The sequence below is a fragment of the Mauremys reevesii genome, linkage group 5 (assembly GCF_016161935.1).
Source record: "Mauremys reevesii isolate NIE-2019 linkage group 5, ASM1616193v1, whole genome shotgun sequence".
Classification (NCBI taxonomy): Eukaryota; Metazoa; Chordata; order Testudines; family Geoemydidae; genus Mauremys; species Mauremys reevesii.
This window is the reverse complement of record NC_052627.1, coordinates 71740223-71758774: the sequence shown is the minus strand read 5'-3', so window position 1 is coordinate 71758774 and position 18552 is coordinate 71740223. Positions and strand designations below refer to the sequence as shown.

Here is an 18552-nt window from a genome sequence, read left to right as displayed (position 1 = left end):
GCCTGCCGCCCTAAGGGCACACGGACTGCCCCCGCTGTCCACGGCGGCAATTCGGCGCGCTGCTTGGGGGCCAAACCACAGGGACTGCCGCCCCTTGCAGAATGCTGCCCCAAGCGCCAGCTTGGAATGCCCTGCCTGTCAAGGTAGAAGGCGAGGATTCTTCTGACATTTAGTCTACGTTGACTGATCTGCTCCTCTGGAGGTATGAGGTTTTTGGGTAGAACACAGGCAGGTGTATCTCTGGCTTAATGTGGTATTCCAAAGAGACCTTCGGGAGGAAGCAAGGAGGGGGATGTAGTGTTACCTTATCTTTATAAAAGGTGGTAAATAGTGGGTCAGCCATAAGAGCACTGAGCTCTCCCATTCACTGCCTGAAGTGATGGCTATGAGGAATGAAGTCTTGGAGATGTGGAGAGGAAACAGGCCACCATTGGTTCAAAATGGAGGTTTCCTCAGTGCACTGAGAATCAATCTGAAGTCCTACTGGGGAGCTGGGTTCCATAGGGGGGAAAACAAATAGCATATGCCCTTGAGGGATCTAGCTGTAGTAGGGTGGGCAAAGACTGAGAAGCCTTCAACAGATGAGTGGATGGCTGTTACAGCAGCCAAATGTACCCCAATTAAGCTCAATGACAGACTGTGCGTCTTTAAATCCAACAGGTAGTCCGGGATTTGGAAAGCAGAACCTCTGAGGCTCAAGAAGAACCAAGGGGAACACCAAGAGAATTTTCACTTCTGAAAGAAAGTTTTGAGAGTACTAGATTTCCTGCTTGATAGGAGAACTGACTGGATCTCACCTGAAACAGGTTAGCTCCATGCTCAAGAACCATCCAGGAACCATGCTCTCAGGTTCAAGGAGGAGGGGTTGGGATGGATCAGCGTCCCTGAGTTCTACATCAGGAGATCCTACTTGATTGGAAGACAGAGAGGTGTTGTCACAGAGATGGCACAAGATTCTGCTCTGTGCAGGCAAGTGCCTGCGGACACTGTTTTGCATTCTCTGGTTTTAAGTGCGTGGGCGCATGTGCATCCTATGGTGGAGCACTCCCTAGAGACATATACTCAAAGACTTGTAATAAAGAAGAAATGTAGTATGTGTACAAGCATTGTTATTTAAGTTAAATTACTCTGCAGTTTTAAGTAAAGCCTCACCTTCAGCGTAGGAGAGGACCCAACATACACTGGGGGCGGATTTCCTTGCCAACCCTGGAGACGATAGATGTGTCCAACACGAGAACAAGGAACAAACAAGAGCTTCCCTCCACATTGCCAGATCTATACGTTCAAGGAAAGAGTGGTGGAAAAGTTGATAATACACATGTAAATTAAACTTAAAAAAAATAATTACGAACTAATTTACAATAGATTAAAAAAATTAATTACATTAATTGGATAACATGCTGAGCTCATAAAATAAATTTATGCTTAAGCCTGAAGTAAAATTAACAATGAGAGCTTGAAATAGAAGTCCTGGGCTGTATCCAATACATTCTTCAGTTCTACAATGGACATGTTTACAAACACCATTTTATATATCATGTTTTGAGATCCTATTCCATGACTATTTGCAAAGACAGGAATAAATGGGTATACAGAAACTGGAGCTGGTCAGGATTTATTTTATTAAACATCCGCTCATATCTCAACATCACAGGCAGTGTTCTTGCATTTATACTCACCCCAAATATTTTTCCTAATGGAAGTTATGGGGACACAGAACCCTTGGGTAACTCACTGGACTACTCTATTCTGGATAGATTTGTTCATCCCAAAGTACAGTAGCAGTCACAGAGAGAATCTTAAGAAAATTGCACCAAAACTAGGAGATAATCCTAATCACATATTCATAGAATCATAAGACTGGAAGGGACCTCAAGAGGTCATCTAGTCCAGTCCTCTGCACTCATTATCTAGACGAGGGGGTGGGCAAATTTTTTGGCTTGAGGGCCGCATCTGGGTATGGAAATTGTATGGTGGGCATGAATGCCTAGTGGGGGAGGGGCGCTCTATAAGAGATGGTAACGAGGTGGGGGGAGGGTGGCATGAGGCGGTGGGGCTCCACAGGGGCAGTACCAGGGACTTCTAGGGGCCCTGCCAGCAGTGATGCCAAGAGGACTGTACCTGGCACCATCATGGGCGGAGACACCCTTGCTGGGATGGGTGCGGCCCCTGGGTGGTTTCAAGACTCTCAAGTGTAGGGCCATAGGAGACTGGAAGGAGATTGGAGGCCTGCCACATAGGCGTGGGGTTCCGATCCCGGAAACACCATGGTGAAGTCGCACCTGCACAGTGTGGCTTTGCATGCCGGAAGATGGTGCTCATCAAGGGAACTGTGAGTCAGGGGCCGGGGAGCCCCCGACCTCCCTCCCCGGCTGGAGTGGCAGAGTGGGGCAAGCACCCAACCCCCCTCCCTGGCTGGAGTGGCGGAGCAGGGCAAGCCCCCAAGCCCCCTCCCTGGCAGGAGCTCGAAGACCGGATAAAAATATCTGATGGTCCAGAAGCAGCCTGTGGGCCACAGTTTGCCCACCACTGATCTAGACCATTCCTGACGGTGTCTTTTAATGGGGTTTGTTGACATCCTGAAGAGATCAAGCCTCCAGTTAATGGAAACCCATTTACTCATCAACATTACTGCTGTAACACTAAAACCAAAAAAAGAGGTGAAGAACACCAAAAGTGAAAAAGTAACGCTGAAACAATAACACACACCACTTTAGGGTCATCCATTAAATTTAAGAAAGAAAGAAAGACAATTTAAATGTAGTCTAAATAATGCTGCTTTTAAATGTTTATAATTAAAGATGGGCCTGAACTATCACACGTGATCTGAATCCATTAAAACACTGGGGATGTTCCAAATCACATCTAATTCCAGATTAGGACTGCATGATTTGGGACCATCTATTCATAACAGATAGTATTATTCATAATATTTTACTGTCTTCACTATGGGGATCTTATTATCCTATTGGTTTTCTTTCAGCAATTTTGTTTAAATGTTTACTAAAGAGGTTTTCTTTACAAATTTTGATATTACATAATACTTTTATATTTGTAAGCTTGAACACAACATCGGTTAAAGTGGCTTTCAGTTCTTCTGAAGAGTTGTGTTCAAGTTTTGTTTTTGTCCAGAAGTTAGACTAGTTTAAATGTTCATTACAGGACTATGTAATGACCTCGTCATTGCAAAAATCACTACACAGAACATTGATTACTTTCTAGACCCAAACGAGTCCTTGCTCAAGCAAGACCCAGGACTGGAAAAAGAAAGGTGTTGCAAATGAGGACTGAGGCTCATTAGGAGAGATCTGATTGCAACACCTGATTACAAATGTGCTCAGTTAATTTACTAAAAGTCAGCCCAAAATTTAAGGGTCATTGTTCAAGGATGTCCGATCAGAAATTCTGTCTAAAACATTTGTTCCTGTTTTTGGGGGGACAGCTCTTGGTTCTGCTTGTATCTGTGTCCTTTAGAGTCTAAAGGGGCATAAGAAACTAATTCTTATGATCTTAATGTCTTGCTAGATGGAAGAGCATGCATGTGTCTAGCAATCAAAACAAAATTCTGTGCCCTGGTTTTGTTGGTGATGAGTCATGTCACTGGGATTTTTCCATTTTTATAGTCCTTGTTTTGGGAAGCCTATTTTATTGTCCATAATTCTGAAGAACCATAGGGTCATTTTTCACCCAAAAGGGTGATGGGTAAGGGGGAAAAGTATCATCGGGTTACTTTTCTTGACAGCATTCTTTAAAGTCATGTCCATCTATGTTAGTATTTCTAGAACTAAGTTAATTTTTCATTTTAAAAGGCAGATCAATTTTGCTGTTACCTTGTAAGAAATTTCAAAGTTTTCACCACCCCAGATTTGAAGACCTGGGTCATAGAGACCCAGTTCAAAGAAGAAATCACGTTCAATGGCAAATAATCCACCGGCCATTGCAGGGGACCTAAGAGAAAGAACAAACAAAGTAATTCCTTTCACCAACAGAACATGACTCCTCTGGGGGAAAAAAAAAAGTTACTCTTAATATAAGAAGCAATTTCTTGTTAATGCGTGAAAAAGATTAGACTGATGGCAATACATTTAGAAATTACTTGGCTTTATTATTGGTTCATTATAAGCCTTCAATGATTCTCTGAATTTGATACTTGTGTTAGTTTTAAAGAAGTCACTTATTACAATTCTGAATCACAGAGCATTGGCCCACACTTTTCAGCCAATCTGCATCTGAAGTTACATGCCACTTATTGCCATAACAAGAACCATTGTGGCGACAAACAGAAAAGGTCTATTCATTTCGTGATGCATATGAGACCATGTAAGGTAGACTAGACTCCACACTACACAAATTGTGTTCTGAGAAGCTGCCACCTTGAAATCTCATTGTGCAATATTCTAGTTATACAGGTTTAATCCATACTTAAAAAAAATTATTAATGTGAAACCAGTGGGAGGGCCAGGCATGGAGGATAAATAATTTAGAATTATTCTCAATGAAATTTTTAGAGGGGCAGTGTACAGGCTTCAAATCTAGGTTTTGTTTAATAGAACAGTTTTGTAAAATCTTCTACATATGCCAAAATTTTGATAACATTAAAAACTATTTAATGAAAAGATGTTCTAGTTTTGACTTAAGAATTTAACTACAATGATTGCAAACAAAATTCTTTACCAATGTGCTAGGCACATGAAAGTGAAACTAGCTAGTCTATTTTCATTGGACTTGTACTGTATTGTCCACCTTGGGATCAAAAAGCACTATAGAAAAATTAATGAATTAAGCCTTACCCAACTCCTGTGAGGTAGGCAATTATTAAAAACAAACAAACAAAACCCAACCCTACCAGATAAGGAAACAGGGCTATAGAGTCTCCTGGTCACCAAGATGATCTGTGGCAGAGACAGGAATAGAACCAAAGTCTCCAGCCCAACCTTGCTGAGCTAAGTAAAATACAAACAAGTAAACTAGTAACATAAAATGTGAATAGATTTAAAAAATCTGCTTTGTTTCATGGTGGTGTCATTAGTAACATTAAGGACTCCTTTCATATATTGAATTTTGAACATGATGGTATCCCTTTTAAATATTAACGGCTATATATTCCTGTCCTGCACAGAAATGCATGGAAGAGAACCATTTAAACTAAGTTGTAGAGTTAGCACATATTCTCTGAGCAACCCAGAAGAGTGGCAGGTGTGCAGAGAGGAAGGCCAACAAAAGCAACCAACACTGTGGATCTATCACTGTGAAAATCTCTGATCAGAGGTATGGTGGGCTCTTTCTGCATGTTCCCCTTGACTATGCTACTTACTGTAGTTGTTTCTGACATTCCCTTATTCCACATAGTTGTATCATGTGGATCCTTTTCAGAGTCCAAAAAGCTGCATAATTCAGGGATGTGGAACATCATATGGAAAAAGCAAATATGCAGAAAGAACAAGCACCCCGAAACTAAAGGAGAGCACAGGCCTGAAATATTGAATTTTCAATCTTGGCCTCTGACAAGAACACTGTAAAATCCACACAAGCCCAGCAGTTTATTTTACAAGGTCTGAGGTGGTGAGCACTAAGATTTCTGAGGATCTTTCCACATTACAAAATGTTTAAGAACTACTTTATTCTGCCTAGACTACTATTTTCAGCAAAATGATTAGCTAAATTTTAATTGTTTTCATATTACTGCAGTAAAACGTGTGTATAGCTTGGGCATAATGGGATATGGTTCTTTTTCAGAAAAAGAGCTAAATGGTCAATAATTCAACTATTATAGCTGTCACCTAAACCATTTTTTAAAAATTTTGATTCTCAGAACTGTTCTGAAAACAGTTTATAAAGTTGTGGACAAAGAAAGTGATAGCAACCTTTGAAACAGCTTAACACTAAGTAGTTTAGTGCTGATAAAATTCCAATGTGGACAGCCTTCTTCTCTATGATAGGATATTGTCTATATTACATAAACTACTGAATAGACCAAAGCTTCATAATTTCCTTGAACATGTTTTGCCATTTTTGCAAAGAAGAATCATAGGGTGAGGGCTGAGTGAAGCATAACATCAGCTCCTGCAATTTGTTTAAACCACAAATAAAAAGTGATATGAAACACTATTTTCTAAATATGTGAAAGTGCTTTCAAATAAAAGTAATTGGTTACAAGATTATAGTAGTATAAGGGAAAATACAGAGCAGAACCACAGCCTCCCAAGTCACAAAAAAAGTCCAGTAGCACTAATGTTTAAGCAAAAATTTGCATGTATTTTTGATAGAAAACAAAACGTTCCACTCACAAAGCAAAAGAAATAGGTTGGAATACATGAAATTCATTAAAGCCCTCCACCAAGACAGACTGGAATTCTTTTTAGTTAAGTACATTACAGAGAGCAAACTTAGAGCTAGTGGGTTTATCTTCCTAAGATTTCAAAGTAGTGCACTTGTATTGGTCAGATGGGACCTTCCATAAAGCAAGTGGGAATGATCTGACATGAAAAAAAGAGGGCTATATTGCTCCTGATGCACTTGCATTGATCTATTAACAAGGAATTGTACACATGCATCCATGAGAGAAAACAGCCTGAACATTTTATGTATTATGAATTCTTTTGAACATTTGTAGCATGCGGGGGAAGGGATAGCTCAGTGGTTTGAGCTGCTAAACCCAGGGTTGTGAGTTCAATCCTTGAGGGGGGCCACTTAGGGATCTGGGGCAAAAATTGGTCCTGCTAGTGAAGGCAGGGGGCTGGACTCAATGACCTTTCAAGGTACCTTTCAAGGTCCCTTCCAGCTCTAGGAGATTGGTATATCTCCAATTATTATGCTTATTATGGAACAAACAGTTAAGTAAGCAATTTTTATTGTTCCCAAAACCATACCTGAAAAGAGCCCCCATTAATAGTTCCATGAATTTTGCTTGGAAACCAAATAAGAACATCTGTTTTTCCAAATGAAAATTATTATTCTGAAATACATCCTATATATTGCTTGAAGTTTTAAGTACATAACAACAGAAACAGAGAGGCACAAGAAGTTAGTGAAGCTACAATAGCAGCGTTTGACCAAAATAATTAGTAATAGTAAGATACTTTTGTTTTTGGACAAAGCACCTTCAGTTGTTAGAGTATTAAAAATATGTGCAAGTATTTAGTAGATCAGTATCTCCTTCAGAAGAGAAATGGGTAAGTGATTTAGTGATTACCGATACGGCTCAGTTTGTGTCTTTCTCATTTCCTTCTCTCGCTTGGTCAAAGGCACCCTCTTCCATAGCATACTCCAATCCCATGCTCCTCTAGCAAACCCATCTTCGTCACCACCCCCTTGGGGTATAATAGTGTAAGTGTTGCCATCTACGACATCTATGAGCGGCACAGTGCATGTGGTTCTGCAGGGTCGTGGATGGCGGCAGTGAGGATGAGGTTAGGTACAAGGACCCACATGTCACATTTACACGAATCGTAGTTCATGGGAAAAGAGGGGGAAAAATGAGATGATTTAGATATGCATTCAAAACAATTCACAGAATAAAAACAGCACTCTTTACCGATAAGGCTCAGTTTTATGCTTTCTTTTGGCCTTTTCCTTGTGGCTTAACGGAATTCGTTTCCACAGCAAACTCCAGTCCCAGGCCCCTCTGGCAAAACCATCTTCATCCCCACCTTGCTGCGGCTCAATGGAATAATCATTCCCATCTATGTAATCTATTAGAGGCACAGTACATGTAGTTCTGAAACATTTTGGAAGGGGAAGAAGAGAGCAAAATATAATTTAAGAAAGATATGCTGTCTAATCTAATACATCTACCATTAACTTTTATTTTTTATTGAAATGTAACTTAAATGAAAGGTCAAATGTAAATATGTATCATCTCAAAAATTTAAAACTCCATTCTAATGGAAGAAAAAAAATAATATACTTTAACAGTCCACATGTCGACGCCAGAGCATCAAATTACACAATCCAATGGTCAGAAGTTAAAGCTAGCCAAATTCAGACAGGAAAGAAGGCATTAATTACTCTCACTGTTAAAAATTTACTACTGGAACAATTTACCAAGGGTCATGGTGGATTCTCCATTGCTGGCGATTTTTAAATAAATTATTGTTTTTTCTAAAATGTATGGTCTAGGAATTATTTTGGGGAAGTTTTCTGGCCTGTGCTATACAGGAGGTCAGACTAGATGATCACAATGGTCTCTTCTGGGCTTGGAATCTATGAAATGCATAGTGAAAGCAGACAAGTTATGACAGAAATGTTGACATACCAATCTTAACATTGGCCTTCTGATAAAATATTGCCCGGGGCAATGAGGGGGGAAAAAAATGGGAGACCTGAGAGGGTTAAAAGAAAGGGAAAGTACAGATCTCACGATTTTATAATCTTTCCATAATTGCTGCTATTTATGTGGGATCTCAGCGGGCAAAAAAACAAAAAGTTTTAGCTCTTCCTGTTGCAAATGGAGCCTTTCACTATTCAAGTCTGTACAGTATACTGTTGTCCTATAAAGCCATTCTTTTGGGGAAAAAAAACAACCAAATTTCACTGCTGTTGGATCAGGCATTTCTTAGCAGTGGTTTTAAACACAATGGCCAAACATTCCATCAGAAGATTCTACATTTGTTTTTTACAAATACACTGTTTACTGTGATCCATCAGACACAATATGCAATGAAGATAAACATTCTCTTGTTTTTCTCCCAGTGTTTTCATAATAGGCTCTGCTGATACATTGACTGAATTGAAAGTGCAAGTTTTTCCTTAACACTTCCATCTTAGAGGCAAATGCTATATACAATGAGAAAAACAAACAAGGGGAAATGACATCATAATCTTTACCTCCAACCAGGAGACCAGAAAAGTAGCTCTTTCATCTAACTCTTTGCAAATTTCCATTTCAGGGCTTTGTACAATCGAGTAGCAGCTATCAGCACCCCTCAATACCGTGGCCTTCAGCACCAATCTCTCTCCCTAAGTTTTGTCTTTGAAATTGTTTCTTCAATGTTCTTCACAACTTGCCTCCCCCAGGTAAAGGGACTGAACAGGAGCAAGACAAGTGACCCTATCCTAAACAACTGAAGCACCTGGAGACCTGGCCTATCACCAATGCAGTGGCCTTGCAGGACTTGTTTCCTGGCACTTTTTAAGCCTCTGACATACTTGTAGTTAAGATTCCTGTGGTACAATAAGCTGAGGGATTCAACAGCTTTAAAATAAAGATATGCCACACTCCCATACCCCTCCTTCAACTACTGAATAAGCCAGAAGTCAGCAACCTTTCAGAAGTGGTGTGCCGAGTCTTCATTTATTCACTTTAATTTAAGGTTTTGCGTGCCAATAATACATTTAAACCTTTTTAGAAGGTCTCTTTCTATAAGTCTATAATATATAACTAAACTATGGCTGTATGTAAAGTAAATAAGGTTTCAGAATGTTTAAGAAGGTTCATTTAAAATTAAATTAAAATGCAGAGCCCCCTGGACTGGTGGCCAGGACCCAGGCACTGTGAGTGCCACTGAAAATCAGCTCGCGTGCCGCCTTCGGCACCCGTGCCATAAGTTGCCTACCCCTGGAATAAGCCAACTAAAGCTAAAACAACAGCACAGAGCAACTGCAGCAGCCAGGTGGTTCAAAGGATCAGAGGCAGTTGGGTCCATGCCCTCTTTATAGGCTCAAATGGAGTTTCGTGCACATAGTTGCTTGTGGTTCCAACATTAACTACTAGCACAATGTCTGGGCATGCAGATAAGGCACACACATCCCAAAGGCAAGGATTTGTTTGAAACAATTCTCTAACTTTAGAATTAAGAGAAACAAATATATTTTTGTAGTAACTACCATAATTATTGCAACCTTAAGATCACAGGGGCTTTAGTAGTCTAAAAATTCCCACTAAATCAAAGTTGAGCTCCTTCTCTCTCCCCAATTCCTACCTCCATTTAAAATATAATATTCTTGATTAACTTTAATAATAATCTTGTTTAAGCAGGCTGCTCATTCATCTAGTAAGACATTTCCACCACAGGGTGTCTGTAAGATAAAGTCATTGCAACAGACTGGATTGTCCTTAAATGTAATCCACATTTGAGTACCTTCATTAAAATAAACTAATTAGAGATTTATTTGCATGACTGTCACTTGTTACGTGACCATATCTTCCACTCTGGGAGATGATGCAATAGTTGTAATGTGAACAACACACTGAATATGGTTTAAAACATGAAGATTGTTACTGTAACTATTTTTCTTCTTAGGAGGCTTTCTGAGTTATAGAAAAACAGGATAGCGTTACCTGTCCTTAGATATAGGAGCTACAAGTGGTGCATACCAGTTAACTGCCACCTCACAATGGGCATCAAGGTAAATCAAAACCTTTAAAAACAAAACAAAAACAAAAAAAAGGCAGGGAGATATAATATCATTTGAGATTTCTGTATACAAATCACACATTGATTGAATTATCATATATCTTAAATTTTGACACAAATTTATACAAGTTTTTTTATTACACTATGGTGTAATACCTCACTATAGTGAGGTTTTAAGAATTTAAACCATTCTTATTTCAACAAAGTTCATAATAAAATAACCATTTTAAGATTTGTTAAAAATATTTTAATGTAAAGAAAATACAAATGATTTTATTTATCAAACATTTTCTACCTGTCCAAGTTTAGCCTTCTGAGCTCCAATGCTTCTAGCTTGAATTAAACCTTCTCTCCTCTCATTTCGAAATACCTTTACAAGGCCATTCCACTGCTTAATGTACTCGTCTAGTCTTTCTTTTAAGTGCGCTATCAAATAATAATAAAAATATAATTTTTTCCATGTTATAACAATTAGCGTTACACTTTTAATGCAAACGAAATATAACTGACCAGATTTACTAAAGAAACCTAGATGTTCAGAACTAAAAAGTTCTCAAATACAACACTGCCTGATCTATTATTGATAAAGTGCTCATAAGTGTGATGAAAGCTAGATTTGAAGTTCTCTGATTTCATAGCAGGAATTCTAGCTTTAGTACAGAAAAAGTTAATAGCTGCACTATACTAAGGGATTGCAAAAGTAGATTCTGAACCACCTTTCAGCAAAGACCATAGTCAATGACGCTTCACTAACAGGCCTCATGATTTTGACTTGATATCAAATTATTTTGGGAAATTTGCATGATGTCTTGGTTAAGTTATCTGTTTTTGTCACCTAAAACTGCTGGGAACTTGAGGCAAAGTTCTGCCAGACCTGGATCCCTCTATCCCCCTTTCAACCCCCGCATCTCTGGGGTCAGTCAATGCTTCCCATCCATCTCCTCAATGAGTATGTCCTTATAGTGGCAGCTGTATTCACTAGGAGAGACAACGTAGGTGAGGTAATTTCCTTTATTGGATCAATTACTATTAGTGGAAGGTACAAGCTCTTGAGCTCTTCTTCAGGTCTAGGGAAGAAAGCAGAGCTAAATACAAGTTGGGACAGATTGTTAAGTAGAAGGGGTAACATGTTGGAGGCGCTCACTTGAAACGAAGTGGTGTTAAGATTGTTATGCATAAAGGGTTTGAAAGGGGCAATTAAGGGTAGCAGATAGCGTGTGTATTACAAATTGTTGTGATGAGCCATAAAACCAGCATCCCTGTCAGGGGCGGCTCTACGAATTCCACCGCCCCAACCAGGGCGGCGCACCGCGCTGCCGGGCGCTGGTCCGGTGCCTCCGCGGGACCTCCCGCAGACGTGCCGCTGGTCCCGCGCCTACGGTGGAGCTTCCGCAGGCATGACTGCGGAAGGTCCGCCGGACCCGCCTGCCGCCCTCCCGTTAAAATGCCGCCCCACGCGCGCGCTTGGCGCGCTGGGGTCTGGAGCTGGCCCTGATCCCTGTAAAGTCTATGGACTTTGGTGTCTAGCAGAGTTATGAATTTAAGTTCTCAGGCTCGTCTTTTGAAGGTGTTGGCAGGTTTCCCTTTAGGAAAAGTACTGAAATATAAAAAATGGAGTGATCACTTTGTGAAAAGTGTTCATCCACAGGTGATATGGTGTGGCAACATTTGGTGCCACTTTGAGTTGGTGTGTCCTGGTCTGTGGGGAGCTTGCTTCTGATTATGAGCTTGGTGAGGTTGAGAGTTGTTTGGACGCCAGAAGAAGAGGTTTGGGAAAAATTTCTTTCAGGATGTGGTCTCAATCAAATATGAGTTGTAATTGTTTGATGATACCCTGTATGGGTTCCAGTGTGGGGTGGCAGATGACAACTAGGAGAGTGCAGTCAGTAGGGAGGCCACTCACCTGGTATTAAACCGGAGAGGTTTGTCCCCGATCTGGACCTGGGACCTGGACATGTCTGGTTTGGTCCAATATCAGATGGGGGATACCACTCCACACCTCCAGCACTTAAAAATAGCATCTCCTGTGCAGCGTGACCTCACACGCGCCATGCTGAGAGTGACAGGTGCCTTAAAAAATGGCTCCCACTGTGCAGGGTGACCTCACATGAACAGTGTGTATGAGGTCATGCCAGTGGGGGGTGGACCCAAGCTGTTCCTGGAAGTACTGGAATTTACAGTATTCCAGGAATATGTGAGTAGCCACGTAAGTGTTCAGTGGGTTTCTTTTTCCTGTATGGAAGCAGGTTCTCCCAGGGCATTTGGATGGCTCTTTTCATGAAGCGATCCCAGGGAAATCTGCACACTTTGAAAAAGCAAACTTGGGAACTTATATTCATAATTCTGCTAGACACAAAAAGCCATGGATTACAGGGACATTGTCGTAATGAGCCATACAACCAATCTGTAATATACCACACTGCCTGCTATTCTTAATTGCCCACTTCAAATCCTTTATGCATAACAATGTAACCTCCAATTGCCCATTTCAAGTGACTGTCTCCAACATGTTATCTCTTTTACTTAACAATCTGTCTCAACAGCTCTGTGAAACTCAAAAGATTGTACCTTCCACTGACGGAAATTGATCCAATAGAAGAAATTATCTCATTTACATTGTCTCTCCCATATTCTGGGACCAACAGAGCTACAGCAACACCTCAATAAACAGAGCAGCTGAAGGACGAACACTGAGGGGCGTGGACTGTGGTCCACCACCTGATGATCATATCACAAGGTAATACACAAAATGATAAAGATGGAGAATCACTAATATTAGGCAGAAAAACTCTGAGGCAGAGAGAAAGTTTCAGGGAGGATGGTAGGAGACAAGCTGGACCATACTTAAAGGGCTCGGTTACATATTTAGCAAAAAATAAATAAATCAATAGATTCAGGTATAAATATATTCTGATGTGAAAATCACATCCCAGTTATGGAAAAAGTGTTTAATTCTTGCAGAACAACTTCACACAAATGATTCAACTCAGAAAAGTCTGCACATGCACCAGAACAGGTATGTCTTGTCTCCATGAAGTTGCATTGATTTAAATAAAGGTGTTAATTTAAGAAGATTTCCTTAAGCCAGTGCAAATCCCATTGTGGACTCCTATTTTGATTTAAGACTGACATATTTCAATTTAGCTTAAGTCAATTAAGAACAAGTTTAACCTACACCAAAATAACCCACTTGAACCAAAATAAGGATCCACACACTAGTTTTCACCGGTTTATTTAAACCGGTACAAGTTTATATATAGAAAAGGCCTTAAATTTTAGTCTAATAAATTATTACATTTTACTTCACCTTTGACAAAACTACTACTAAGATGCCAACTTCAAAATGTAAGTAATGAGGTTGTGCGTTAATCATTGAAATAAAAATGGATTTTTAAAAACCAAAAGACATCCAAATTTATTTCAGGAATCGTGCACCAAAAAACAGGAATTTTTGTTGAATCTGCTTTCTTCCAAAGCCACCTGAATACCAAATACTATTTAACCCTCCATTAAAAAAACAAAACCAAACAAAATTTAAAAATATGATTGTCAAAATCAGTAGGGACAAAATCAGATCTACCCTCTTCTCTCTCCCTTTACATATGCAGCAGGTTTTCAAACAATTCTTTGAGGGTTACAAACATTTCACGTATACCTAAAGACTAAGTTAGAAACAGGACAATTATTTATATACGTCTTATGCATTATATAGAGGATACATGATAGATGCAGGATAGACATTTTACAAAATGAATTTAGTGTGGATTCATAACTACAAGAAAGTTATGAAGTCATCCCACACAAATGTCAATAAAAGCTTTATACCACACCATTACTTATATGCCTCATACATTACAAGACGACTTAGCTGTCTGTAAAACATTCCTGATTATTAAAAATCGAATATATTTCTAACACTTTCTGCCTAAAAAGGCAGGTGCTTTAGTTATTATAAATTCACCTATCCAGGGCTCAGGCAGAAGTGGGCAAACTTTTTGGCCTGAGGTGGGGAAATTGTATGCGGGGCAGGGGGTTGGGGTGCAGGAGGGGTGTGGGGTGCAGCAGGGGCTCAGGGCAGGGGGTTGGGGTACAGGAAGGGTGCGGCGGGGGCTCAGGGCAGGGAGTTGGGGTGCGGGAGGGGTTCGGGCACCAGCCCGGTGCCACTTCCCTGGAGTGGCTCCGGGGTGGCAGCAAAGCGCACTAGGGCCAGGGCTGGCTCCCTGCCTGCCTGCTTGCCCTGGCCCCTCTCCCAGAAGCGGCCGGCACCACATCCTTGCAGCCCCGGGGTGGGTGGGGGGGAAACGGGTCGGGACAGAGGGCTCTGCGCACTGCCCTCGCCTGTGGGTACCTCCCCCAAAGCTCCCATTGGCCATGGCTCCCAGTTCCCACAGAGACATGGTGCCGGCCGCTCTTGGGAGCAGCACGGCAATCCCACGGGCTGGATACAAAGCCCTGATGGGCTGGATCCAGCCCGCGGGCTGTAGTTTGCCTACCCCTGGCTCAGAGGGAACCTGATATTTTATGTTTAGAAAATCTGCCACTGGCCCAGTGCTGAATTTTGTGATATATTTTGTATCTTTATATATATATATATATATATATATATATATATATATATATATATATATATATATATATATATATATATATATAAAGGTGGTTTGAAAGGAAAGATTTGTTTGTTTTTAAATTAATTTTAAATTAAGGGTGTATTCCTGCTATTTAAAAAAAAAACCTTAGAAATATCAAGAATGGCTAGTCTGGTTTCTCCCGATTTTGCTGAAGAACCTCCTATATGTTTCTAAATAGTGAGTGCTGTCAATTAATGTGATTAAATATTCCTGTGCCTCTCAACTGTTCAGATTTTACTTCTTTAGTTCCCAAGTTATCATAGGTCTTACCTACACCAGCCATTGTTGTGAGCACTCTCATGGTGATGCTACCAGTGATGCAGGTCTACTGGGGCCATCAATAGGAGTATAAGCATAGACAAAGCATCAACATTAAGGGAGGTCTGTACCACTGTTTCATCTATATATGCTCTGAGCAGGGTTAGACAATACATTGATAAAAACAGTGGTTCTCGGCATATGCTAGCTCTCCCTCTGCTGCTACCTCCTGTGGAGCTGCACCAGTGGCAGTAAAACAAGATTTAATAAAATAAAATAAAATAGTCAGTGTAGACAACACCTATGACAACTTGACAACTAGTGAAAAGCTGAGATCAGGAGCCCTTAGCTGATGTAAATCAGCATAACTCCTTTGGATTCAAACGGAGTTGTGCCAATTTATACCAGATGAGGATCTGGTCCCTTTTCTTTACGAAGGACATTAAGGCCTCGGTTCAGCAAGGTATTTAAGCATTAGCCTAACTTTAAGCACAAGTGGTCCCACTAACTTCAATGGAACGTCATAGCATTTTGCTGAGTCGAAGTCTAAATGCAAAACACAACGTTAACGCAACATCAAAGTGTACAGTTAAAACAGAAGGATTCGGGAAATATAAAAAGCAAGATACCTGCAGCAATATAAAGATCAGCTATACCCTTCCTATGTCTGATATTTGGCAAAATAAGAATATATATTAAAGCTACACCTATACGAAACAAAGGAAAGGAAATATTCTATATATGTGCACAATGTGGCCAAGTTGACATTGATATAGAAACTTTTGCATTCTTTAATTTTTGGATTTTAACATCCGAGTAAGGCACACTTTTCCATTTAAGATATCAGAATTGTGATGATTTTACTAACTTGGCATTGAATTCCTGTCATTGCTATTCTCTTGTGCTTCTGACAAAACAAGTTAACAAAGAAAACCGACTCTGGAAATTCTCCACAACCAAAAAATATTGTGCACAGTAGAGAGTGCAGGGAGAGAGAGAAGTGTGCCATTTATTATAAAAAATTGTTTTTTTATATGAAAGATGAAAAATATGAAAGATGCATAAACAATGCCATTTCTTTCTAGTAACTAGAAGAGAATATTATTAATAAATAAAAAAGATATGCTAATAGGTGCCCTTAATGACCTTTTAGCATTTTGAATCTGGCATTTAGGAGCACTGCCAACAGCAAAAACATCACCTTAACCTCAAGCTATTCAATATGCTCTCATGTGGGGAATCAGAGCTCCATTTTTCACTACTAAGATGGCAGTGCAACTAATATAGCACAAAGCAACTGAGCTGAGGCTCAAGCTTTTCAGGCAACATTGTCTGGTAGCTGCATTTAACCAGTTCCAGACATGGAAAAGGAGAAAATGCAAAATTAATTTTGATTTAACTGAACCTGTGAAAACTGTACTACTGTATGCACATGCACACTAACAATGATAGCATGTGTGAAGCATGCAGCTAAGGATGGCAGAGTTGTACATATACCTGACAGATTTATAAGCACACTTTACAAAATGTTCATGTGCTGGGACTAGGGCCTCTCAGAAGCCCTGGCTTCAGAAGCTCACATGATGTATAATAGCTCCATGCACCTCGTAAAGAGCCCCATTCTGCCAGCCTGAAAGCAGGAGATTCCCAGCTCCTAAGGTTCACAGAGATGGACCGCATAAGATGCTCGGGATATGGCAATCTGCTAGTTTCTAGCCAAATGGTATCAGATTATGTTTTGGTTGGTTGGTTTCCTCCCACCCCTAAAAAACATAGGAAATGCCATACAAAAACTCACTATATTAAAGTTGCATGCTTAAAAACACTGAAGAGAGTTAGGAAATATAATACCACCAAGTTCTATATATGCTTTTTCATCTGTAAACCTCAAAGTGCGTCACAAAAGAAATAATATTGCCACCTCCTTTTTACAGATAGGGCAAATGAGGCACAGAGAGATGAAGTGACCTGCTCCAGATCACCCAGCAGACCAGTGGCAGAGATGGGAATAGAACATAGATCATCTGAGTTCCAATCCAGCACACTATCCACTAGGATACATATTATATATGTAAGAATCAGAGACTATAATTAAGAGTCTATATATTTTATATGACAATACTAATTACAGAGTTATGCTGTTTCTCTGGTAATAAAATTCACATTTTTCATTATAATCTTAGATACACATATACCAGGGGCGGCCAAACTTTCTGACCCTCCAAGCCACACACAACAATCTTCAGAAGTTGGAGAGCTGGGTGCACCTGCTGGTGCTCGGGGCTTCAGCCCTGCGGGAAGCACTTTACAGGACTTGGGGCTTCAGCCCTGTTCCTGTTAAAACCCTGAGCCCCAGTAGGCATGCCCCACAGGACTGAAGCCCTAAGACTCCTCTCTCCACTGGGCAGAAGCCCCTACCCCACCACCCTGCTGCAAGGCAGAGGTTTCAAGCTCCCCCCTCACCCAGCCTGGCAGATTGGGGGGATGGGGGGGCTCTGCGAGCCTGTGAACCACAGTTTGGCACCCCGACATATACTATTATATCTTGCAGTACAGGGGTTGGCAACCTTTCAGAAGTGGTGTGCCGAGTCTTCATTTATTCACTCTAATTTAAGGTTTTGCATGCCAGAAATATGTTTTTAAAAATGTCTCGCTCTATAAGTCTATATTATATAACAAAACTATTGTTGTATGTAAAGTAAACATTTTGAAAACCTTGTTTAAGAAGCTTAATTTAAAATTAAATTAAAATGTAGATCTTATCAGTTTAGTGCAGTGGTTCTTAACCTGGGGTGCATGCACCCCCTAGAGGTGCGAGATGCCCTTTTGGGGGGTGCGAGACATGCGAGATTTGTTTAGAAGGTAAATCAGTGAAAACACAAATTAAGCACAGGCACATAAGTACAACTACTTTGTTTCATCAAACCAATGTATTTATTAACATTATACATTTTTTAACGATTACTGTAATATACAAACCAAGTTTTTAAGTTTTTAAGCTAATTGTAGTGTAATTTTTGATAAGGGGTGCGAGAACATACTTTGAGAACTCCAGACTGTCAGTGGGCTGAGCGGGGCCAGGTGTAGTGTATTAAATTGCTCCTCATAGGAATGTGCTACTTATGGTGTACTACTTAGGGCTGCCAGTCCTGATGCTCTGAGCGGCATGGTAAGGGGAAAGGGAACAGGGGTGGCTGGATAGGCGTGGGAGTCCCAGGGGGCCTGTCAGGGGTGGTGGATAGGGGTCGGGGCAGTCAGGGGACAGGGGGGCTTGGATGGGGGGTGGGGTTTTGGGGGTGCAGATAGGA

General features: G+C 40.5%; 1 protein-coding gene across 5 annotated transcripts in view; it reads right to left on the bottom strand.

Moving 5' to 3' along the window:
* GALNT7 (polypeptide N-acetylgalactosaminyltransferase 7) overlaps positions 1 to 18552 on the bottom strand; it is a 102947-nt gene that overhangs the window by 15421 nt on the left and 68974 nt on the right. For 4 of the 5 annotated variants that reach the window (XM_039541202.1, XM_039541200.1, XM_039541204.1 and 1 more), the window contains exons 4-8: positions 10651 to 10781; positions 10280 to 10359; positions 7193 to 7375; positions 3831 to 3948; positions 1153 to 1275 (exon numbers count right to left, since the gene is read on the bottom strand). In XM_039541202.1, the coding sequence (XP_039397136.1) occupies positions 1153 to 1275; positions 3831 to 3948; positions 7193 to 7375; positions 10280 to 10359; positions 10651 to 10781 (635 nt within the window). Of the gene's footprint in view, positions 1 to 1152; positions 1276 to 3830; positions 3949 to 7192; positions 7376 to 7534; positions 7718 to 10279; positions 10360 to 10650; positions 10782 to 18552 lie in introns of all 5 variants that reach the window. The other variant, XM_039541201.1, reaches the window with a different exon arrangement.